Source organism: Tiliqua scincoides, chromosome 2 (genome assembly GCF_035046505.1).
Source record: "Tiliqua scincoides isolate rTilSci1 chromosome 2, rTilSci1.hap2, whole genome shotgun sequence".
NCBI classification, from domain to species: domain Eukaryota; kingdom Metazoa; phylum Chordata; class Lepidosauria; order Squamata; family Scincidae; genus Tiliqua; species Tiliqua scincoides.
In genome coordinates this window covers 232,048,522-232,073,286 of record NC_089822.1, presented here as the reverse complement: position 1 = coordinate 232,073,286, position 24,765 = coordinate 232,048,522, and the positions used below count along the sequence as shown (strand labels likewise).

The 24,765-nt window shown below is 41.8% G+C and overlaps 1 protein-coding gene across 1 annotated transcript in view; it reads left to right on the top strand.

Moving 5' to 3' along the window:
- The first annotated feature begins 352 nt into the window (after nucleotides 1–352).
- Nucleotides 353–24,765, top strand: part of LOC136639237 (contactin-4-like) — a 230,189-nt gene continuing 205,776 nt past the window's right edge. The window contains exons 1-2 of the mRNA XM_066613253.1: nucleotides 353–471; nucleotides 3,080–3,255. Of these exons, the coding sequence (XP_066469350.1) occupies nucleotides 353–471; nucleotides 3,080–3,255 (295 nt within the window). The remainder of the gene's footprint in view (nucleotides 472–3,079; nucleotides 3,256–24,765) is intronic.

Sequence of the window (24,765 nt, the reverse complement as noted above, 5' to 3'; positions counted from 1 at the left end):
TAAAAAGTGGGTCCTGGTGCTAAATGTGTGAGAACCACTGTTCTACACTATTTATTCTGGGGTAAAGTAAAAGGTATGTATAACTTGTGAGTTAAAAAGCACGCAAACACAAAAAGAGTCCTGCTTCATCAGATGAAAGACCTATCTAATCTGCCAACTTTTTTCCCCATTGTAGTTAACCAGAGGCCCACAAACAAGTCAACAGACCTTCTCCGGTTGACTGTCACCCAGGATAGTGTGCTACATATATAGCGGGCACATATTCTTTATGTAGACAACAGTAAGGTGTTTCTTCCCCTCACCCCATATCCTATCATAGATATATGTTGTTTTTAATACTGCAGATGACAACATGCTGCACGGACCAGTTTTCATCCAAGAACCAAGTAATGTCATTTTTGCACTGGATTCGGAAGAAAAGAAAGTCAAATTGAATTGTGAAGTGAAGGGAAATCCGAAGCCAACTATAAGGTTTGTTGCATATTGATGTCTTCAGATGTGTTCTGTGCAGCAAGGAACATGAAATTCATATTCTGTTTATTTCAACAGAAGCATTTCCTTAAACCTGAAGCAAATCATCAAGGTTATGTTAATATATTAAATTCCAGAGAACGTGCTGTATTGGAGCCCAATCCTGAGCTCCTGTGGTGCGTGGCTGCGGCAGCACCAAAAATGGCTGCCGCTGCATCCTCCACTCCAACAGCAGCCATGGGTGTTACCTCAGGAGAAGAGCACTTTTGTCCCCTTCCCCCCGGTAAAGGGAGTCGCCCCACAAAGTAAGAGCATTTGTGTCAGGCGCCGGACCTGACATGAAGGCTCTGGATCTGGTGGAGCATCGCTCCACCGGTCCTCCCTCCCTCCTCCCTCCCCCCGTCATGCCTCCCCCCGTCCTCTCCCTGCCTCCTCATCATGCCTCCTGCCCACCCACCTTCCCCTAACCGGAACACCTCCGCCCACCCCTGCTTTCCTCTCTGCTGTCTGGCGGTCCATGCAACCACTGAGCGGCAGAGGCCGGGCACTTGCCCGGCGCTAGCCCAGCACCAGCCAACGTTGAGCTAGCATGGGCACTTGCCTGGCGTTAGAGCTCGCAAATGTGCCTTATGGCATGTTTGCAACAGTGCCAGTGCATTGAGCTCTGGATGGGGCTCTTAATCTGTAGAAGCAAAACTACTGTCTTGTGATACTTTAAAAACTAACAAATATAGGGGATCATAAACTTTTGTGGACCCAAACCCAGTTTGGTAGATGTACTATCATGGATAGTTAACCACATCATGCATCTGACAGTTAGTCTTTGAGTTGCCACAAGACTCTTTGCTACAAACAGATAAGCTATGTACCAGTGCTCAAAATATATTGGAATGTGGGAACATTATCATGCTGTGAATGTTTTGTAATATTTTCATCCTGTTATCTGTTATGAAAACAGGGTGCTCAAGGTAGCTAACAAGAAAATTTTTAAACAAACTGTAACAATAAAAAACAATTTTGAATACACACATTAATTTAAAATTGCAGCAAAGAGGGGGAAAAAATCCCATGCCAATATTGCTTCCTGAAAACTGGATTTATTATTATAAAAGATGCAGAAGAAGCACCAGCAAACAGCCACTGTAAAAGACATTGTGCTGGGCTGAACAGGGACATTTGCTCTCTCCTTTCTAAATATAAAAGGGTGCTATTTTAAAAGCTGCCTTTTTTGCCCAACCAGCAAGACTGAATGTGAAAGTGACAAGGAAGACTAAACTGGAGGGGTGACATTATATCATTGGGAAAGAATAGACAAATGTTACATTTATTTTAATGTTATTTATTCAATGGATATAACACTTTATAGCCAAACTTTCAAACCAGATCAGGATGGAAGATGAAACAAAATTCAATGATTAGCAAAAAAGACTCGGTAGTCAAGATGAGAGAAATGAGTAGAGCATGATGCAGTTTTCTGCTGCTTTTTTTGAAGAAAAAGTTTTTTTTTAAATCATCCTTTTTAATTGTAAACCCAAGTTTTCCCCAAAGCATTTCAGCTGTCTGTATACATCATAAAATCATATTGGGTAACTCCTTTACCAAATTAGGAGGACTGTTTTTGAGATATATGAATCTGCCTGTTTATTGGGAAACATGAGGTAGCTGCTCAGTTGACGCCTAGAGTTAATAAGTCTGTTATTAGTCTAAGTCTATGAAATTATGGAGTTATGGTGCAGGCCTAATAAAGCATCCATTCCGTAGTGATCAGAGAGAATATTTTGAGACATGATATAGGAGTCTAGAGACCAGTTACATAAATAGAGAGGGGGTAGCTAATTTGTGGTTGTCTTCTAGATACATAAAACTGAAATAATAGCATTTATCATGCCTTAAATTCTGAATGGTGTGTGGAGCCATGAATTAAACATGCTGTGTAGAAAGATGCTATAAATGCTTCATCATATGCTGTAAAGATGGCAGTTTTATGGAGGAAAAAAAAAATCTCAGTAAAGTATGTACTACCTAGGAGTTTTCTGAAAAGCAGACAGAATAAAAAACTTCCTAAGGCAGAAAGCAAAAACAAATTTACTGTGTAGAAATTATGAAACTTTTTTCTAGAGTTTCTCTTTTGTTATCCTACATGCACATCCCTGAACAGTAGAATCATGATTCCCCCCCCTTCCCTCTGCATTTCTCATGCTATAATTTGAATGAGATGAGCTAGTCCATAGGGAAGGGTACTGGTTATAGAGTATTTTGCACATGCAGGGTGTTGAACTAGGTGATCTAGCCCTACAGTTGTATGATTCTGTACAAATAATTAATCACTCAGAACATCTATATCTGTAAAAGCAGCAGCAGCAGCAATGCAAACATTAATCATGTTTGTGCCCGACTGGAAAATATGCCCATCGAGTTAAACATTGTAATATTGCAGCATTCTGTGGGAAATTGTGTTTTCCTGTCAGTTTGAAAATAAAGAAAATGCCTCTTTGTTGTATTTTTGTGTGTGTGTGTGTGTGTGTGTGTGTGTGTATATATATATATATATATTTAAAAATCCTGTAATGGTAGCAAAAATTCAACGACTGACATGTTTGTTCTATAGGTGGAAGTTAAATGGAACTAGTGTTGACATTGGTATGGATTACCGCTACAGTGTGGTTGAAGGCAGCTTGTTGATCAATAATCCCAATAAAACTCAAGATGCTGGAACATACCAGTGCATAGCAACAAACTCATTTGGAACAATTGTTAGCAGAGAAGCTAAACTTCAATTTGCATGTAAGTAGCAATTGATGTCACATGGCAAATATTGCTTTGTTGTAAACTACTGTTGAAAGACTATAAATTTGATGTTTTTAAGATGTTTGCACATTATTCTACTTAGGATGCATCTTGATTTGTACAATAAATTCTTAAAGCTGTTTGGAAGTTCAAGTATTTTGAAAGGTCCTTTCTCATCAAGAATTTATATTCTATTTGAGTTTTGGGTTGGAGTGAAAGAGGAAGAAAGAGTATATGACATAATGAGAAACTGTTAGCAGGAGAATTGCTATCAGTGCTCAACACATTTTATAACTTTAGAACTAATAAAATGAACATAATCTTTAAAAGGGAAAACATACAATGGCTGTTTTATGTAGTGTGACATCTAATAAGCAATGCACAAACATTTGGTGGTGATGTTTTGGAATACTGCTGAACAACTGTGTTTGTCCATTGACTTTAAGTGCCTTACATATGGTCAGATTATTTGCTTATGCATATTTGTGGGCTGTTCTATTCTGAACACCTCGCTCAAGTTTTATCTGTGTGTTCAGCTGTCAAAGGCTCTCATTCAAGTTAATAAATTATGTAGAAAGGTTAAATAGAAATAGTTTCCCGGGGGCATTTCTTTCTTTGTTTCTTCTGATTTTCCTTTATTTATGAAAAAGTATGTTGTGATATTATTATGAATATTTATAGACTGCTTTTTGGCAACAACACAAAAGTTCCCAGGGTGGTTTTCATAGCAAAACAAATGAAAAGTTGGGTCCCTGTCCCAAAGAGACTCATATTTTTATTTGGTTACTTTTCAAGTCACAAGGGAGACACCAGGAAACAACCCTTGGAGGTCATGCTATTCCAGGATGAATATGGACAGTTTGAACCTCCTTGCGAAATATAAGAGCAACACCACTCAAAAGGTGCTTCATAATCCAATTAAGCCCCAGTCCTATCCAAATTCCTCCCCCACCGATGCACACATGCCAAGAAGGTGTGTGCTGCATCCTGTTGTGATGGGGCACTTGCAGATGGAATGTTTCTGCTTTCCCTGTGTGTACTGCACCAGCTATTTTGCAGGCATAGAACTAAGGAGAGTAAAGGGGGATAGGATGTGCTTTCCGTTTTGGTCAGGATAGGCATGCTACAAATCTTTTCAGCTAAAACATTGCTAGGTCAGAGTCTGTAAAGGAAAAAAGTCATATGCTTTGATATTAACTAGGTGATTTTGGTAATAACATAAATTAGAGCAGTTTTTCTCAGACTATGGACGCACTAGGTGGATCATAAGCCAAGTTCAGGTGGGTCCCCATTCATTTCAATATTTTATTTTTAATATATTAGACTTGATGCTACCATGAGATGTGGCTGCATTTGGGGAAACGTTACAGATTTGTATTTTTAACATATTTTTTACATATGCTTTTTACAATGATAATAAATGGGACTTACTCCTGGGTAAGTGTGGGTAGGATTTTGGCATGTATGTTCAGGTTTGGGCCCTAAGCCAATATTCAATACAGTATTATTTAAAGCCAAGCATTACAACAAGTTTGTGCTGTCATGACACCATATATGCAAGTCACTCAGCAGTTTGTTCACATATTATAGCCATACTGAAGATGCTAAAATGGCAATTGCCATTAATTCAGCTAGTACTTTGCCCCTTACTTAAATTGTATAGTGATTATACAGAACAGTGAAATAGACTTAGGTCAACGTCTGTCAGAATTAATGTGGTGGAAATCACTTTGACATAAAAAGGAGATACTCTTTGAACCATTTATTTTGAAAGGTTTTCAGTATTTTGGTTTGATATAGTTCCCCCCTGTTCTTTCAAGGAGAGAATTTAAAAAGTTTGAACCTTTCCCTTAATATGTGAGCCCAGAAAATTAAAAACTCATTGCATTTCATTAATTGGTGTGTCATTGTAGTCCAGGAATACATCTGTGCTGTAACAGAAACTGTGAGCAGGCATGAGCTTGGCTTGACTGATTTTTAATTAAGAAGGTTGCATGGATAAACAAAGTTAGATTCTTAGCAATGAGGTAGCAAATGATGACTCTTAACAACCAATACAAACATAACATTAATATCAGTTGAATGCCTTATGAGTTGTTCACGTTTGGTTCAAAACAGGATATTCCCAACAAAAGATTAAACACAAAATAAAATCAGATTATGGTTGGTTTGGAGTTTAAGGTTTTGTTTTGCTCAAAATGGTATGTCATGGTGTTGTCTGATGAGAAGATTGCAAACAGAACTGTCTCGATTTTGAAATATCCGTGGTGGATTAAGTTTATTACACAAGATTTGCCTCTGAAAAGCAATAATGGTATGCATCAGTTTTAATAATGTATACCTTTCAATCCCAACATTCAAGTTTGGAATATGTAACTCTCATACAAGAAAGCAACAGTGATAGACACTTGGAAGGCTTTGGGTGGCTGAGCTGGTTTCAAAGATCAAGGCCTTGTTTTTTATTTATTTCACCTATTTCCATTATCCTTGCAGAATAGCTACCTGTTGACTATAGAAAAGTCTGAAAATGTGCCGCAATAAGAAGCTAGTCTAGCAGTTTAAAATATCACTGAAGAATTTTGTGTCCTCAAAAACTCTTTGTGGGTCTTTATTGTCTCATTTACAATGCCAGTTATTCTGAATTTAACCTATCCTGTTTCACTACCCAGAGACCTCTGTAGGAACTGTTCTTGCTCTAGCAATCCCTGACCTACCTGTAAATCCAGCAATTCAGCAGCATTCTCTCAAGCATTGTTTCCATCATGTGTTGAGATATTTTTAGTCTAAGAAAGCCAAGTTGCTATAATGTCAGAGGCTCAGTTTTTCTTCCCAAGCAACACCTTTCACTCTCCTTTAATCTATTCTGTTGGGTGGCCTGTGTTTTATTCTGTCTCATGCCTCATTGTTAACTTTGTGCTAAATCAGAAAAGACAAAAGGCTGCCATTATACTCAAGGGTTGAATTTTGAATACAAGGGCATCATTAAAACATGTTTTTTCTTTCTCTCCCCCCCCTTAAAGGCTAAATTATTCTTTGTGTAGCTTATTCCCTGCAGATTAAACTCTGAAGTAGCTATTTAAGCTCCCTGAAGAGGTCAGAGTGGGTCAGCAATTTATTCCTGAAATATGTATTTAGGTTACAAACTGATTATGATGAAAGTGCTAATATGTGCCCCCAAATACTTGCTATGTTATACATGATTAACATTTCAAATGTGTTCCTTGTTTCTTGTGGTAGTTGTCTTTTCAAAAACAAGGACTCTGTTAAAGAGATACAGAGTGATGAAACTAAAAAAAACCTCTTTGCTTGTAGCAGTAAGGATCTGCAACTTTAAGAGCCTCATAATATCTTCAATTCACTCGCTAACAAAAATGTATGAACAATGTAGTTCAGATGAGATGAAACAGTATTGGTTCCATTTTCGGTGAGCAAGCTCAACATGACAGAGTTGTTCTTTGCCGTTCAGTTGCTTGATTTCAGAAACAAAAAAACATAATGGAGTGTCATCGTCCCTCCTCCCCAGAAATAAAGGGTGTGCTCCTTTTGAAGTGCATATGAATAAGCTGCTCAAATGTGTGCAGGGCTGCAGCTGAAATCAGCAGGAACTTTGCCTAGATAAGGGATGTTGTGATGATCCTTTTTGCTCCTCACCCCATTCAGAAAGATTATCTTTGGAGCTATTAATTATTAACACATAACTGAGAAGCAAAATAAATAATTGATCTTGTAAAGTGCCCTGTAGCCTCCTCTCCCTCTGGTTGATTAACTTTATTCCTTGTCCTACAGGCACCTATGGTGTTGGTGCACTTTGATCCTTCTGCTCCCTGCTTATGGCGCGTGATAATCTGGGTGGTTCTAAATTATATTTCCAAATGCACAGGTTAACAGTTTAACACTGTTTTGATATGGAGGATTCTGACTGCCTTTGCCCCTTTGGGACCTGCTGTAGCTCATGGTAAAGCTTTCTTGGTAATTATGCTAGACCTGGACCCTTCAAGAGGTAGCTTTCCCTGTAAGCAATCTTTGCCAGTGTGCCTTCCACTTATGAATGCCCATGATTTAGGGAAAATGCCTTGGCCTGTGTGATCACCCTAGGATGTCCTTTTAAGTTAGAATTGAAACCTGCTTGTTCTAGCCTGACCTTTTTACTACTACACGAAGATGCTGCATGGTATTACAGGAGTGATGTCTTCTGGTAGAGTTATAGTGTGGTATAAAACTACCACAAGGGTTAAGGAATCAGACATTGTCTTCCTGCACTTGTGTGTTTTACTGTGTCTAGGCCAGGGGTGTCAAACTCGTTTCATATAGAGGGCCAAACAGCATTCATGATGTCTGCTGTGGGCCGGAATTGACATCATTAAGCAGTAAGTGACTTCATTAAGTAGATGATGGCCAGGAATACACACTTTGTTCTCAAGTAGGAACTCATCAGCTACAAATGACAGAAGAAAGAATATGCATGTTTTCAAGGAATGGGAGAGTGTGGCCACCTTTTCAGCAGTGTCACTTTGTTGCTTGGCAGCTGAGAGGTGCTCTGCAAAGTGATGCCTTCACGGAAGCAGTGCTGCTAAAAGAATGGCTCTGCGAGAACTCCGTTAAAATTGGGGGGGGGGCTCGAATAGAGAACTTCTGGGGGCATATCCAGCCTGTGAGCCTTATGACACCTGTAGTCTAGATATTATTCAGCTGATGGTAGTGCTTTAAATTCTTAAAACTATGTGTAGCCTCACATTGCCTGTGACTGAAATTTATTAGCATTTCACTGGAAATTTATTTCAGTATAAACTAAGATCAGATTTAAAAACTGATTTTAAGGAAACATGATATGCAAGACTAGTTCATGCTAGGAACTTTTATAAGTGGCAAAGGTCAGTCATGGAAACTGGGCGGTGATGGCACCACATGCAGTTTCACCTTTACCAGTTCATAAACAGCTGGGATTGGGGTGAAGTCTTCTGAAATCGGAGCACTTTGGTTTCCTGCGTTCTGTGAAGGTCCAGGTTCTCTCATTTTTAGATAATAAGCACCATTTATGTAAAATGGATTGGATTTACTTGGGACTTGTATATAGTGGGCATGAACAAACCCATTATTGACCAAGAGTAAAGTTGTGAAAACATTATTGTACTTTATTGTAAATTTTTGTAAGAGTTGTAATTTGATTGCTTGCCTTCATCTGCCATGCAACTTTTTTCTTGTTTCCTGACTGCCACTATTCCCACTCTGAAAAGCAAACTTGACCTCTTTTAATATTGTTGGACTACTGTTGTCACCAGTGTTGTAATTACTTTCACTAAATGCTCATATGTATCATCCTATATGACCTGAGTTGCAGTTCAGAACTAATTACATAGCAAGGAGAACTCATATGAAGGTGAATTAGGGCACAATCCTAACCCTGTACTGGTACAACTAGGCCGCAGTGGTATTTCCCCCTTTACCCCATGTCGAGCCCCAGCTTGCCCTATGAAGCTACTCAGATCTGTACCAGCTATTTAGCTGGTGCAAATCTGAGCAGCCTGTGTAAGGCTGCCCAGACCAGGGCTGAGAGTTAGGATATAGCACAATCTACTGCAGTCGATCTCGCCCCCTCCCAGGCCCGGTCTTCCTCCCATTCTGCCCTCCACCTGCCCAGAAACATCCCCACCCTATCCCTGAATCACCCTCTGCCCAGTGCAATCTTACCTCCTCTGGTTGGTACAGGGGCTAGTTCTGTGCTAGCCCAGCTGACTCCCAGCCAAGTTGGTGCAAACATGCCTTATTATAACACATTTGCAACACTTGACAACTAGTGCAGGGGTCCAGCACCAGCTGAAGTGGAGTTAGGACTGGGCTGTTAATCACCTAAAATTTATTGTCTAAAATTTATCTGTTAATAAATAAAATAACAATCAAAAATTAAATAAATAAAATTGAATTGGAATATACTCAAAGTAAGATATTTATCATACCAGTCTACATATGGGAAATGAACAGTATGGCACCAGTGTTAACTGTAGACTTGTAAGACAGACATTTTTGTGCTGAAGAAGTATCCTGTCAGAGAGGCAAAGTGTTGCAAACTTAGGGCCAAGAAGCGAAATTTATTTGATATGCACCTAATATTGATCCCATGTAATGATTCCTTTGAAACAACTTTATTATCCCTGAATGACTGACATTGGTTCTTTCATTTGAGCTGATAGATGTTGCTGCCACACAATGACAGTTGTTCACAGCAATATTACTAAGCTGCCATTGTTTGATGGACTGATTGAAAAAACCACTGAACATTTTCTGTTTTGGAAGCAGTGTGCTTCAAAGGCTAGGTAACCGTTTCAGAAATGTTCTGCAAATTGAATGTTCCTGCATAGAGTGAATGGACTAGGAGAGTTGATAGGAAAGGCGGGATAAACATATTTTAAATAAATAATAAGCACAGTGACTGTGTTTATCAACTCTTTAACCTTTGTATTTGTTGAGGAGGGAAAACCAAACATCACAATTTATAGTATGTGCTTGTCCATGCGCACACCCTCCAGTAGTAGGCGTGCTTGGATTTAAGGTGGACCACTTTATTTTGGTGTTGCTGCACCCGGCAGATCCACTGGGGATAGAACTGGGCTGGCAGTAGCCAGCCTTGCTGCGTTGGAGTACATCTGGAAAGTGGTACTGCTTTACCCACTGACCTTGCTTACATCAGGGTGCACATCATCCAGCCAATGTCTAATTCCTATGCCTGCCCAACATCTGCCTAAAGTGACCAAATATTTATCATGATTCAAAATACAAGTGAAGTACCACGTTAAAAACCCACCCCCAAAGGTCAGTCTTGGGTAGGAAAAAAAGCTGCAAACCAAAGGCCAATCAGGTAGGTAGCAAAAAATTCCTACCTGGCTTCCTCAAAAGGAAACCAGCTAATCTCAGGATTCGCCAAGGAAGGGTAGGGTGGGGTTGAAAGGATGGGACAGAGGTGAAAAATGAAATTGATGCCGAGTTCCAGCCAAGTCCCACCCGGAAATGACAGAGCACCAATCAGGTGCTCATATTTCCTCATCTCTGCCTCACATGCAAGGGAGAGCCGGGCAGGACCAGCCTTAATTTTATTAGCATTTCTCTTTTATGAAAATGTGTGATGTGAACCTCAGAAAAAAAAAGGTTATCCATGACTTTTAATAATACATTGCATCTTAGATTCACAGTGTAACCTCAGGCCCGGTGATATACATCACATCTCTGAGCTGAGTGGGGTGAAGAAAGCACATTCATGCCATACATGCACTCGCTCTCTCTCTCGCTCTCTCTCTCTGGCCTCAATTTGTATTTCTGACCAGGATTAGTTGGATTAACCTGGCATGGATACTTTAATGAAATGTGTCTGAAAGCACCCTAAGTATTACTGGTGACAGTGTTGCCCTTCTTACCATCCAAGAAAGCTGTGAGAATTAATTCTGAAAGATATTCTGTGAGAGTCTGAAAAATAATTTGATGAACTGAGGGGCCCAATGCTATCCAAATTCCCAGCGCTGATGCAGCTGCACCAACAGGGTGTGAACCACATCCTGTGGTAGTGGGAGGGGCAGTGAGAGATGCTTCTTCCAGGTAAAGGAATATTTTCTCCTTTACCTAAGGCCGGATCAATGCTAGAAAGTTGGATAGGATGGGCTCTCAGTTACTTAAAACTGGTATTCAAAGGTATAGTGCATTTGAATATGGAGTCAGCACATAGCTATTTACAAGGGGGAGCCTGTATCTGTGGATTCACTTACCTGTGGATTGCGTCCGCGCCCCCTCCTGCATGACCCCCTCCAGAGGCGTCTCTGGAAGGTCATCTGAGCCTAGCAGAGGCCGCAGACATCCACAGCCTCTGCTGGGCTCAGACTGATCCTTAGAGGCAAAAACACATGACTTCTGGTTTTTCTGAAAAACCAAAAGTGACGTTTTAATGCCTTATAAGGCACTGGGAGGCCCAGGGAAGCCCAGTTCATCAAATGCCTTATAAGGTATTATAAAGGTCGCTTAACCACAGGTAGTGATCCAGAATGGAACCTCTGCGGTTATGGGGGCACGCCTGTACTTGCAACTTCTTTTTCTCCTGTAACAGGAGAAATGGGATCATAACCTCATAAGAACATAGCCTCTGCTATCATGTTAGAGGCATCCAGTTTTTCACATAAGCCAACCAGACATCTCTGGGAAGCAGAGAGATGAAAGCAGGAGATAAAAGCATCTGCTTCTCCTGCAGCTGGCATGCAAAGGCATACATCAAAGGAATATCAAACCTTGATAAACTAGTAGCCTTGCCCTCCCTTTCTTTCAGTACTCATCTCCAGTTAAACTCCTGCCTCTGATGTTCACTTTCCCACCTCCACCTCCCTCAACCATCCAAAGCTGTCCTGTTTCCCAAAATGACTCTGTCCTTTCACCTTCTGGCTGCCTTTAATGCCCGGGCCTGCCTCATAGAGTACTGCATGATGCCTCCTCTCTTCCTTCAAATTTCTTTTAAAAACCCACATTTTCAAAGAAACCCTTAGGCAGAAGGTCTTGATCCTCCTTCCATACAGTAACTAAGCTGTATGTGCAGCTAAAGCTGCAATCTTATACTGTACACACTTGCCTGGGAGTAAGTTCCAAGAAACTCAGTAGGACGTATTCCTGAGTAAACCTGCATAGGATTGCACTATAAGAACAATTGCATGTTCCATCTCCTTCCTTTCAATTTATCTCTAGATTACAAGCCTGTTGGACCAGGGTTCTATCTCTTAATCTTTGTAAGGTATCTTGTGCATTGATTTTTCTATGTATGTAAATGCTCAGTTGTAAATCAGCTTTTGCAAGTACATTTGTCTCGCAACTTTTATAAAGCTTGCTCATGCACCAAGGTCAGAACATTATCTTGCTATTGATAAACCAATGCAAGACAATTTTCACTGTCATGGGATCATTTTGTACATGGGTTGCTTTCTGTTACCTTCATGTATGTGCAATTTTTTTTCCAGGAGACCTTCAGAATTTGAATACATGGAACTCCAATGCGTACATTATACTGTGTACTTGTGTGCCTGTCACTCATCCAGCTTGGTGAAGTAGAAAAGTGCCCCCCTCCATTTAACTTTACCCAACACAGGTTCACACCAGGAGAATAGAGCAAAGCTGACTCAAGTAAATGCATAAATGGGAGCAAAATGCATAATGTGCTTATCTCAGCTGTATAAGAATAGTCTCCCAGATGCTCAGGTATTCTCTTGTAGTTTAATGTGGTCCTTTATTCTAAATTAAAATGTAAAATATGACAGAACCCTTAAGTAAAGGGTTGTCTCTTGCAGAATCAGGGTACTGTTATAAACTGGTCTAAAGATCACGTCCCTTCTGCATGGTAATCTGTCAAACATGGCATTCTACAAATTGAAACAAGAAAACAAGTTTTAAGGAAAGTATATATTTTACAGTACGATTTTTTCCCCCCAGAAAGTTGTCCAGGCAGCATTCATTTAGCATGTATTCATTATTCATGTATCATCACAGAAGCATTTTGAGGATGGTGTGAGGAAAGGCAAAGCTCATGGTAGCACAGATGGCACAGGTGAAATGTGTACCGCGAAGGAGTTGTAAAGAGCACATGAGAATGAATTGTGTTAGGAAAATCTGCTGCATTGGGAATAGCAAGAGTCCAAAACTAACACTTAGTTAATAGCATAATACCGTGAGAGACCTGCATTATTAGCAGTACTCAGCATCAGGGGCCATGCACATTCACAAACCAGCTGAATATAAACAGCAAAGTTTCATTCTGCTGCTGAAGACCTTTTCTTTAAAAAAAATACACTATTGAGGAGATGATAGAATTGAAATCTGAATCATTTTGGTCCATTCTGATAAAGGACAAAAAAAGAGAAAGGAGATTGAACTCAACACCATTGCCAGTATCAACCTCCCTATTCTTGACATTATTAAAGAATGTTATATGATTTTGAAGACTGGTTGGCAGAAAAGCAGATGGTAATTCAAGGTAATTCTACCCACATCCCTGTAAATCTCACGTCAGTTGTAACTTCACTAGGGCCAGCTACGCCAGTCTCAACCACCCATTTGCAAAATAGTACCTTGCCATATAGAGATGTTAGGAAATAGTTTATAGGAATATTGTTAGGAATATTGGAAAAGTTATCTGAGTCAAGTGTTAGAAAAGTTCCTCTCCAAAGGAGGGCAGACTTTTTAATCCTGAAGAGCTTTTCCCTGAGAAGTTTGTCTCACTTTGGTTTCTAAAGGCCTCCTGCTTTACTTACTTGTGCTAGGAGAAAGTGGTGATGCTTCTGCACAGAGCCTGAAAAACTTTTTCTCTGTCATTGCACAGGTTCACTGCCCTGTCATGCTCCAGAGCAAAGATGCATTGGGCTCTTGAAATTTGGAGACTTCCCAAGGTCTACTGTAATGTAAATACATGCACTTTGTACAGTGTACACATACAATATAATGCCAATTAGAATAAACAGCATAGCAAACCATGTTGGAGGAAAAAAAAAACACTCTTCTCTCATAAGCAAGTGGGAACAAGAAAGGAAAGGGCACCAGCCTGCAGTTCTCTTAGCTAGTTCACGTAGTGGTAATATAATCCAAAGTTTGTTACTTTATGTCTGATTTGGGTTATAGCCAATTAGTAATGTATCTTTACTGGTAGGTACTGTGTTTCCCCAAAAAATAAGACACTCTTTTTTTTTCTTTTTCTTTTTTGGCTCAAAAAAACACACTAGGTCTTATTTTCAGGGTAGGTCTTATTTTTTTCCAGAAGTCAGTCCCTTTATAGTTAATGGGACTTACTCCCTGGAAAGTGTGGAGACCCTCAGAGCCCAGTAGGCAGGGTTGCTTCACTTGCTGCTTCTCACCTAAGCTCCTCCTCAGCATCCTCTGCCCAAGGTAGCACAGCAGGTGCTTTCTAGGTGGCATGCACAAGAGTGAAGCATTCCCAGTCACATTGTCCACCCACCTGAGGACCCCTTCTGCCCCCCCCTCTTCCCGGCCCTGATCACAACAAGGTCTTATTTTGGGGGTAGGTCTTATTATCGGGGAAACAGGGTAGGTAGGTAGATAACACATTTCAGTTTTAAATATTTTATACTTTATAGCTTCTTGAAAACAGTACAGTTTTATATTTTATACACAGATGCAACTGTTAATGCTTAGAATTAAACTGCACACATTAACCGAAATGATAGTTTGCTTTTATTACAGAACCATAAAACACTTAACCTCTGAATCTTCTGTTTTGTGTAATCGCAATTTTGAATAACTAAAACTGAACCTACTTCTGGGAGTTACAGCTTGGTAGAACAGTGTAAAACTGGAAAAGTTACTACCTTGGTTTGCCATTTTTAACCTGGATAGGTTGACACCATGTTTCTTCCCCTTGGTTTAAAAAAAATGCCCCAAATAAATAACATGCTGATTCTGTATAGTACTTTTGCCACGATAATTTATAAAATTCAGTGAGCTGAGGAAAAAGGTATGCTAGGATAGGATAATTTCCTTGGGAACTAGCAGTTTGTTCAATAGAAGACCATTGTTATCATTTGTCAGTGTGCCAGTGGCAAGACCAGGGATTGGCTGTCACTTGTGAACCCACTGTTTCCTCTTCTTTGCTCTCTTGTATGGTTGCTGGAATGGAAGTCTAGTCCACCAGAATTTAGTGCTTCTTTCAACCAAGTTTTCTGCATCAGTTTCTGCATCACCTTCAACCTAGTTTTCTGCATCAATATCCTACATCAGTGATGGACATCCCCAGCCCCATACCCCAGGGCAAAGGTCTGTGATGGCTCCCCCCGCGTGCAGATCTGTTCCCCCCCCCCCCACTCACCTGAGATTCACCGAGCCTCTGGAGACCCCAGACTGCATCAGGGAAACTTCGTAAGGCTTCCCTGACGCTATAAACCATGCTTCCAGAAAACCAGAAGCACAGTTTCCAACCCCATCCGGAACTTCAGAGGTTTCTGTGAGGTCCTAAAGACTCATGCCCTGGGGCATTTGCCCCATCAAACATAATGGGAGGTCCGCCACTGTCCTACAAGTGGTCATTCTAAAAACATATTATTATATTAGGTTGAAATGTGAGTAATTTTGATTGGGAGAAAGCTTGAGATTGCTTTCTAAGGAAACCAGTTGCTGTTCACAAAAGCACTGCAATAGTTTGGGGACCATAATGGACATTTTAATTATGTCTGCAGTTAAGTGTTGGTGACTGGCTTGAAAAACAATTTAAATAAAAAATTCAATGTAAATAGAATATGGCTATTGTTTTTAATAATAGTGTGCACTCCCCTGCCAAATGACCAGCAGCAGCAATCAAGGTGGAAGGAAACACAAATTTAAGTCAGGGAGGATAACCCAGTTCATAATCAGTTTTTCTCCTACACAGACATGAACATAATTGATTTACAACATGAAGATGTCCCTGGTTCACACCTCCGCAAGTCTTCAGAGATCCTTATGTAGGTAGGGTCCTTGGACGAGCCACACTCTGCCTTCACATTTGCCCTCCTTCTTCATGCATTGCTCATTTGGCAATGGCAAGGAAGGGAAGTGTACAGTGAATTTGTTTCTTAAAGCAACAGACTTTCAAATTGGAAACTGGCATATGCCATAAAACTGCAACCGTTGTGTGTTTTCTTATGACAAGTCATTGCTTTTAATAGCTATTTAAAACAAGGAATGAAGTCAAGCAGCTGTATATACTGTATTATCTGCTGCGTATATCATTGTAATCCACCTACAGTATTGGGTTGTGTCCTAAGAGAGTTAGTAGTAACTCAGGGCGCAATCCTAACCCCTTATGTCAGTGCTTTCCAGCACTGACATAAGGGCAATGCAGCTCTGAGATAAGGGAACAAACATTCCCTTACTTTGAGGAGGCCTCTGTGAGTGACACCCAACTGCAGGATGCAGCACACGTCCCACTGGCACCGCTATGCCAGTGCTCGAAAATACTGACATAAGGGGTTAAGATTGTGCCCAGAATCTCATTACAATAGTTTTTTTACTTACCTCTCAGTGGCCTTCTGGTGTTTCCCCACCACCACCACCACCACAGTATGCAGCGCTCACACCATTGGCATCACAGCATGCTATAGAATGGCAGGAGATGGCAGGCTGCAAATGGATTCCCATTATTTACTTACCTCTTGTTTGGCCACCTGGTCAGCATTGAGTGTCCTTGGACCCATGTTGGTTGCATAGCAGGTATATGCCTAAGCAGAGGAAGGAGGCATGTTGGACAGTGAAAGAAGGAACAGCATCCTGCACAAGTTGCTGCTGCTGGGATGCACTCTTTCTCTCCCTTGAAACATCCCCAGTTATTCTCATGAACTGCTCATGCCACTGACCTAGCTGCTCTGTTGTGGCATCTGGGCAGTTTTGGCATGTGCGGGGAGCCGCTAAACATTTCCACCAGTGGCTCTATCACATGTGGCATTTGCACTGTCACTGGGCCTTTTACAATAGCAGACTGGAAGATTTACTGAGTACAAAGCCCATAGGATTGACCTGTACATCATGATTAATTCATCTAATTGATTTCAGTGGTGCTTAGATGGGATTCATATTCTAGGATACAGTTCATTGTTGTTGTTTTTAATTATTTAGTTCTTTTACTTCAATTTCCCTCCCACTTCAAGACCCCTCCCCTTATTACACACATCCTCCTCTTTCTTTGAGTCTCAGAGAAGCTTCAGTGGAACTCCCAGGCAGTCTGGAACACACTGAGATATTGGCTGAGATTGGATTAGCTATAGCAATATAGCTGCATCGTGTACTTTTCAACTACAGTATTAAAGTACAGTGAACAACCAAACTGTGTGGTGTTGTGTTCCTGGGCAGGGTAGAGTGGAACAGTGGGTGGAACCGGCCCAGGAGGGTGGTGGGAAGAGCAAAGCCATGACTTGGAAGTAAGACATGGGCTTCTAAAGCCTGTGCCAGCTCTCTAGCTGGTGCAGACGTGAGAAGCCCCATTACAGGGCTGGGGCTTTACTCAGGGTAAGGGGACCTCAGGCGGCTTCCTTGGCCCCACAGGATGTAGCTGTGGCCATTTTGGTGCCACTGTACTATGTGGTGCCGGGAAGCTTAGGATTGGGCTGTTAAATATATTAAAACAGCAGAGAAGTAGAAATTCAACATAAAAACATCCTTTGCTGGATCAGGCCATAGGCCCATCTAGTCCAGCTTCCTATATCTCACAGCGGCCCACCAAATGCCCCAGGGAGCATACAAGACAACAAGAGACCTGCATCCTGGTTTACTCCCTTGCATCTGACATTCTATCATAGCCCATTTCTGAAATCAGGAGGTTGCACATACACATCATGGCTTGTAACTTGTGATGGATTTTTCCTCCAGAAATTTATCTAATCTCCTTTTAAAGGCATCCAGGTCAGATGCCGTCACCACACCCTGTAGCAAGGAGTTCCACAGACTAACTACACGCTGAGCAAAGAAATATTTTCTTTTGTCTGTCCTAACTCTCCCAACACTCAATTTTAGTGGATGTCCCCTGGTTCTGGTGTTATGTGAGAGTGTAAAGAGCACCTCTCGATCCACTTTATCCTTCCCCTGCATAATTTTGTATGTCTCAATCATGTCCCCCCTCAGGTGCCTCTTTTCTAGGCTGAAGAGGCCCAAACGCCATAGCCTTTCCTCATAAGGAAGGTGCCCCAGCCCAGTAATCATTTTAGGGCTCAGTTATGCTGGCATAGGAAGCCCTGGAGTGTTGCAAACGGCCTCCTATGCCGTGGGCGGGAGCCACGTTGGTGCATTCAGATGCGCCGATGCACGGAGGCAGGCAGAAGCCTCTGCGGCGGCTCCTGTGCTGCCGCTTGTGTCAGCGTGCTTGTGCCGGCACACGCGGTGAAGGTAGGCGTGGGGGGCAGGGAGGGCGCGGGAGGGGGCGTTTCTGGGCAAGGGGAGGGTGGGTGATGGGCAACCCCGGGGGTGGATCCCAACCCCTGTCCCTGGAGAGAACAGAGCCGTTCCGCTTCCAGCTTCCAGCCACTTCCAGCTGCTCCGCTCTCCTCAAAGAGATTCCAACCCCTGTCCCTGGAGAGAACGGAGCCGTTCCGCTTCCAGCTTCCAGCCACTTCCAGCTGCTCCGCTCTCCTCGGACTTGCGCCACCTCCAGAGGTGGTGCAGGTCCGAGGAGACCCATAGGGGTGCACAGCCTTTACGCAGGGCTGTGCACAGCCTTTACCCATCTCCATATACAGTCAAATTAAGAGTAGGTGTGCATGATGTAATAATACTTCTACATGGATAAGGGTGCCTAAATGTTTTGGACAGAAGTAGAAGGGGTTTCTTTGAGCTCCTCCTTTTACGCAACTTCATGCTGCAAAGGATCACAGCCCACTATTCCTTTGATTATGCTAAAACAGGAACCGCCATTCTTCTCCAAATTCTTGTTTGTGGGAATTCTCCATAGCTCCCAGAGCTGTTTTAATGATGCAGTAAGAGCTCTTCTTCCTGTGTCAAGGCTATTTTATTCGACTCCCCGGAGCATCTATGAATCCTTTTGGAGAACAAATATTTTCTGCTAAATTGAATGTACTAAATTGCACTGTGTGGGTGGTATTTTAAAAAATGCAGATACACATCACAAATGTTCTTAGTCAAATACAGTGTGCTGTAGCTGATCGCTTTCCAGAAAATTTCACTGGTGGCTTTCCCCCCTTTTTTATATTTGTCTTCCTTCTTTTTTGTTTGTTTATAGCATTGTTAAATTAAGTGTTTTAAATTGGTAAATTAGATTGATTGAGCCTTCACTCCTACTGCCTATGATTTTGTGTGTGACGTGTTAGTAGTGTATCATTAAAAGAATTACATTCAAAGGATCATATAATATAGACCAGTACTTTCCAAACTATCTGATGTCCTGGACCAGCAATTTTATTTTCCAATGTACCGGTACCATATCTGTGCCTTTATTACTACGACTACGACTATAATTATGACTACTACTGATTTTCATCTGAAAATTTGCTGCTGACCAGCATGGCTTGTGGACTGGCAGCAGGCTGCAGACCACCATTTTGAGTAGCACTGATATAGGCAATCTCTAAATTAGAGGTAGACAACCTATGGCCCACAGGCTGCACCTGGGCCACCAGCCAAAATAATCTGGTCTGTATTCCCAAAAAGATATATCCACCCAGCCCATGGTAGTCCTAAAAAAAAGAATTCTCAATTCTAGCGTTGTAAGGCTTACAGTGGAAGCAGACCAAGGACTAGGTATGTATCTCTTCATGCCTGCCCATCTCTTTTTTTCCTTAGGTCTCTAGCCTAATTGGGAGATTCACACATGTTTCTCAGACATGCATGCCTTCTTACTTACAAGACACTTACTTACAAGACACTTGGCCAACAGTCTGAGGCAAAGAGGCAAAGAAGGAAGGCCCATAGCCAGGGAGACAGACCAGGGACAGACTGCACTTGCTCCCATGTGGAAGGGATTGTCACTCCCGAATTGGCCTTTTCAGCCACACTAGATGCTGTTCCAGAACCACCTTTCAGAGCGCAATACCAGTCTTTCGAGACTGAAGGTTGCCAACAAACAATGCCTTCTTACTATTGATGGTCCCCATGTGGGAGAAGGTTGCTAACCCCTGATGTAAAATAACCCATGGTACATCCTATGCACTTAAATCAACCCTTATAAGTACTTCAGAGTCACAGGCTGCAATCCTAACCATACTTTCCTGTGAATAAGCCGCATTGAACAAAATAGGACTTACTTCTGAGTAGACCTGGTTAGGATTGTGCCCTTAGACAGCTATCCCCCTCACTGACATGTTGCCTGAGAGCACCTCTTTTAATACATGCACACAAAAGCACGTGTGTACGTGGTGCTGGACGCCTACTAGGAAAGCACAGCCTAGGCTAGTAATATGATTATTAACAGGACTGATGGTAAGAGGCCTCAGTTCCACAGGACAAGAGGAAGGCTGCACCTTTAATGATCAGAACAAACATTCCTCTACTGCAGGGGTGCCTAAACCCTAGCCCTGGGGCCACTTGCGGACCTCGGGGACTCCCAATCCGGCCCAGAGGGAACTTCCAGTCTCCATTGAGCTTCTGGCCCTCCGGAAACTTGCTGGAGCCCGTGCTGGACCGATGCCGCTGTTCTCAGCATGAGGGTGACTGTTTGACCTCTTGCATGAGCTGTGCAAGGAGGGTTGCTTGCTGTTTGACATCTGTGATGCAGCAGCAGAGGTGAAGGAAACACTGCCTTGCTTTGTGCAAGGCTTTTTATAGGCCTTGAGCTTTTGCAAGACCTTCATTCATTCATATGAGTTCCATCACTAATGTATTCATATATGTAAATTTCTTCAAATTTTATTTCCATCCCCCGACACAATGTCAGAGAGATGATGTGACCCTCCTGCCAAAAAGTTTGGACACCCCTGCTCTACTGTATCAGACTGGCCTAGATGGAGCCTTGCCTACTTCAATATTCCAGTGAGTGACAACACCTTGCTGTCACAGCACGTTTGATCCTGTGACCAAAGCCACCCCCGAGAAGCCTCCTGACTTAGCAGAAACAAGGTGGATCTCCAACCATAGCTGTCCTCACCAATTCCATGGTTAAACTCAATCAGGGAGGCACATTAAGCCATTCTGCCCGATGTTGCATACATAACAGGGATCAAATGTGTACACCTCTGGGCTGGGCAGAAATGGGTTAAGGAACCAGTGGACCAATGAACTCTACAGCACCCACACTCAGATGCAAAGGCAGCACATATCAAGAGCCATCAACTGACAAATACAGGTCCTTTGATGAGCTCACCCCCAAAAAAATTCCATAGGCTTCTATGCATGAAAAACATAAAAACCTTGGTCAGTAGACCCTTGTATATTTTATCTTTGGGCTTTTACTGTCTTGCTGTTTTATCATGTGTTTGACCTGCTGGTGCTCTATGATGCCACTCCTGTTCCAGTCACAATCCAAAGACCACCGTGCCAAGCTGGCACCCGGGATCAATAATCTCTGTACCCCTCTCCTTTCCAGACTTTCTTCCCATTTCTTCCCTGATTTGCAACTGAATCTGCTGTGGTGGAATGGACTGGATAGCCAAATCTTTATCCCTTCTTTTTCCTTCAAGCCCCAAACTTTCCACCCTTCTCTTTTCCTACTTACACTCTAAACCCCCCTCTTCCCTAACTCCAGGTTTCTCTGGAAAACTCATATAATTTCCCTTTGTCTTTCCTCCCTACATGCTTGCCACCATTATGTGCCTCCTATTTTCTTCAAAGGATTTTGTTTCTCCTCCTTTTGTCTCTGTTTTGCTTCCTTTGTTCTATAGCAGTGGTTCTCAAACTTTTTAACACCAGGGCCCACTTTTTAGAATGATAATCTTCAGAACCCACCAGAAGTGATGTCATTAATCTGGAAGTGATCTAATGGCCAGAACCGACATCATCAAGCAGGAAAATTTTTGACAATCCGAGGCTGCAATCCTCTCCACACTTACCCAGGAATATCATTACCCTTGACTATCATTGTTGAAAGCATATACACAATAGCCTGTTAAAAGTACAGATCAGTAACATTTCCCCAGGTGCAGTCACATTCCATAGTAGCATCAAGTCTTAATATATTAAAAATAAAATATTTAAAAGAATGGTGACCCACCTAATGGTCAAGTGACCACCTTAATGGGTCCCTACCCACTGTTTGAGAAACACTGCTCTATAGCAATTGTTAACAGTTAGGATTATGCACATTGAATTACTTTTTTTTGATTCCTTTTCCCTACAGCCCACTCCAGAAGTAAGTCCTATTGAGTTCAGTAGCACCTAATCCCAAGTAAATCAGAGGGATGGGAGGGAGACGGAAGTGGGTGGAACAGGCGGGGGAGGAGCAGCAATGGGGTAGAGACTGGGACAGGAGGGGACAGATCAAGGCCAGGAAGGGGGTGGTATTGGCAGCATCCTGTCCCCCTTCCCACCTCCATCTCCCTTCCTCGGTCCACTTGGACCTGCACTGCGAGATAGCTGGCACAAGTCTGAGGAGACCTATTCAGGCGGTGGAAATTTATCCCCAGGCAAGAGAACAATGTCCTTTTACCCGGAGGTTACCTCCAGGTCTGCTCCCCCACCCGCTGCATTGGCAGAAGGGATTTAAGTAACATTGGGTTGCTAATGTTATAAATTATCCTCACAATCAAGTTTGTTTCGTCATATTTTTCACCCTCTCTCTTTCTTTCTCTTCCTTCCCTACCAAACCATTGCTCTGTGTTAGTGAACACTACACAGGATTCCAGCACACAAATTAGGGTATCCCTTTGAGTGCATTACATGTATTTAAAGCACACAGATGAGAGATCCTTTCAGTGGCTATGATGTAGATTAATTCAGCCATCTCATTCGTAAATAGTTAACTTACCACTGAAATATGACCTCTCTTCAAAGTTACAGTATACATTCCCTAAGGAGCATATCCTTGTCCCCATTATTTAAACCTTAGTCTTTGTGAATCCTTCGCAAAAAGAAACATATAACCCTAGTTGAGTAAACCTGCTTAGTAATTGTATGATAACAGATATAGCAATCCAGTGTTTGGATTTCTGATTGGAATTCTTTGATTATGGAAAAAAGATCAGATATTATATGTATCAGGTGAGATAGTACTGCTCTAATGCAAACATAGTAGGTCTGTATTATAATTTCAGTATTGCAGTTTCCCGTGTAGTAATGCAGCAGCCTTTGCTCCTCATTCTACATGTACATTTGCCAGTGCAATTAGACATGTCTTGTGGTTCTTGTATGGATATGGTATGAAATGGAAACTTGGTTCTAAAGATGTTCATTGAGAAATCTGAACTTCAGTTTTTGGAATGCTATTTTATATTTTCTATGTTACTTTTTTGTGTTTTGGTGCTTAAGAGCCTATCACATTAAAATTGCCAAACAACTGCATTTTGATCTCCCCCGCCCCATGATAGAATATGTGTACAGTCAGAGGCATTAGCATATAACTTCTGCAGGACTCTACATTTGTGCATCTGGAATTCAGGTTTAAGCCACTATATTCAATTGTTCATAGTATGTAACAGATGATAGACCCAACATTCAGTAGTGGCAATTGTGATGGAAGGACTCTTAACTTAAAAGAAGCAAGGGGTAAGAATGTATATCCATTTGTTACCACCTGGGGGTTATAAATAAGAGGAGCAAATTATTTCTTAAAAGACTTGATTGGAGTTTGTAAATATTTGTCTTCTTCTGAACTCCCATTGATATTCAGGAGATGTGCTTCAATTTATATCACTCAAAGAAGATACTTTCAGATCAGCAAAACAATGCACAAGGGAGTGTTGTGTTCTTAATGTGAGCGTAGTTTCAAAAGACAGTCACAGAAGTAGCTATTTTACCAGTTCTGGAATGTTGCCATCAATCCCTTTGTCATCTAACACGCAGAGATAAAAGTGAGATTATCACAGGATAGACACATGTAGGTTGTGATTTGGAAATAGTTAATAGTGCTGACAACAGTTGCTGTATCAGTTGTGCCACCATACACATTAAGCTGTCGATGTAAGTTTCTGACTTAATTTTACTCAATAGGTTTAAGTTTCAAATTGCTTTAGGTACTCCAGATGTTGGAAATCATTCTAATTTTAATGAGGGAAATATAACTAACAATCCCATGAATGTTTACTCAGAAATAAGACTCACTGTGCCGAAGGTGCTTAGCTATTCAAAATGCTAACATTCAATATCACTCAGTTGTTAGAAAAGTCATGGTTACCATATCTTTGGTCCATAGTGGAATAGCCTGGAGCAGAGCTGAGAGCCTTAGGGTTCTGTGAGTGAGTGAGTGAGTGAGTGTCCCTGGGTGAGCAGAAAACTGTCTTGGACTATCACAAGAGTGAAAGGCTTTTGCACACTGGATTGGCCCTGCCTACCCAGTGTGGCTACGGATCCAAGAGGCTAGAAAAGGCTGCCTGTTCAGAACTTTTCCTGAGAAACAAAGTCTCCTTGTCTTCTGCATTTTCTCTTTTTTGTCTAATGGCTTGCTTCAACTCTGGCTTCTTGCCTTATTCCTCAGTCCCAACTCCTGGCTTGATTCCTGAATACCCTCTCAGTTCTGGCTTCTGGCTCTTCCTTGGTTACTGCACACAGTCCAGCCTTCACAGTTATTGTCATTGTGACTGCCATTCGTTTATCCCTCAGTACATCTGTTGCTGTGTGTTTTGTAAGATACATCTTGGCTAACGCTGCAGTTGAGCATGTGCCTCCTGGTAAACGATCCACAGATAAACTAAAGATAACTTTTCTAAATGTCTTGTCAGCCACATAGCCCAATTCTATGCACGATTGAACTGTGCTATGCAGCGCTTTGCAACAGCAGAAGAGATTTCTTCTGTCACAAGATGAATGCAGCCAGAGCGCTCCTGATTCATCACTGGAGCTGCCTACACCCACAGAAGCAAGTAAGGCAGTAGCAGGGAGGGGACAAAACAGGGTGGGGAGGAATGGGAGCTGAGG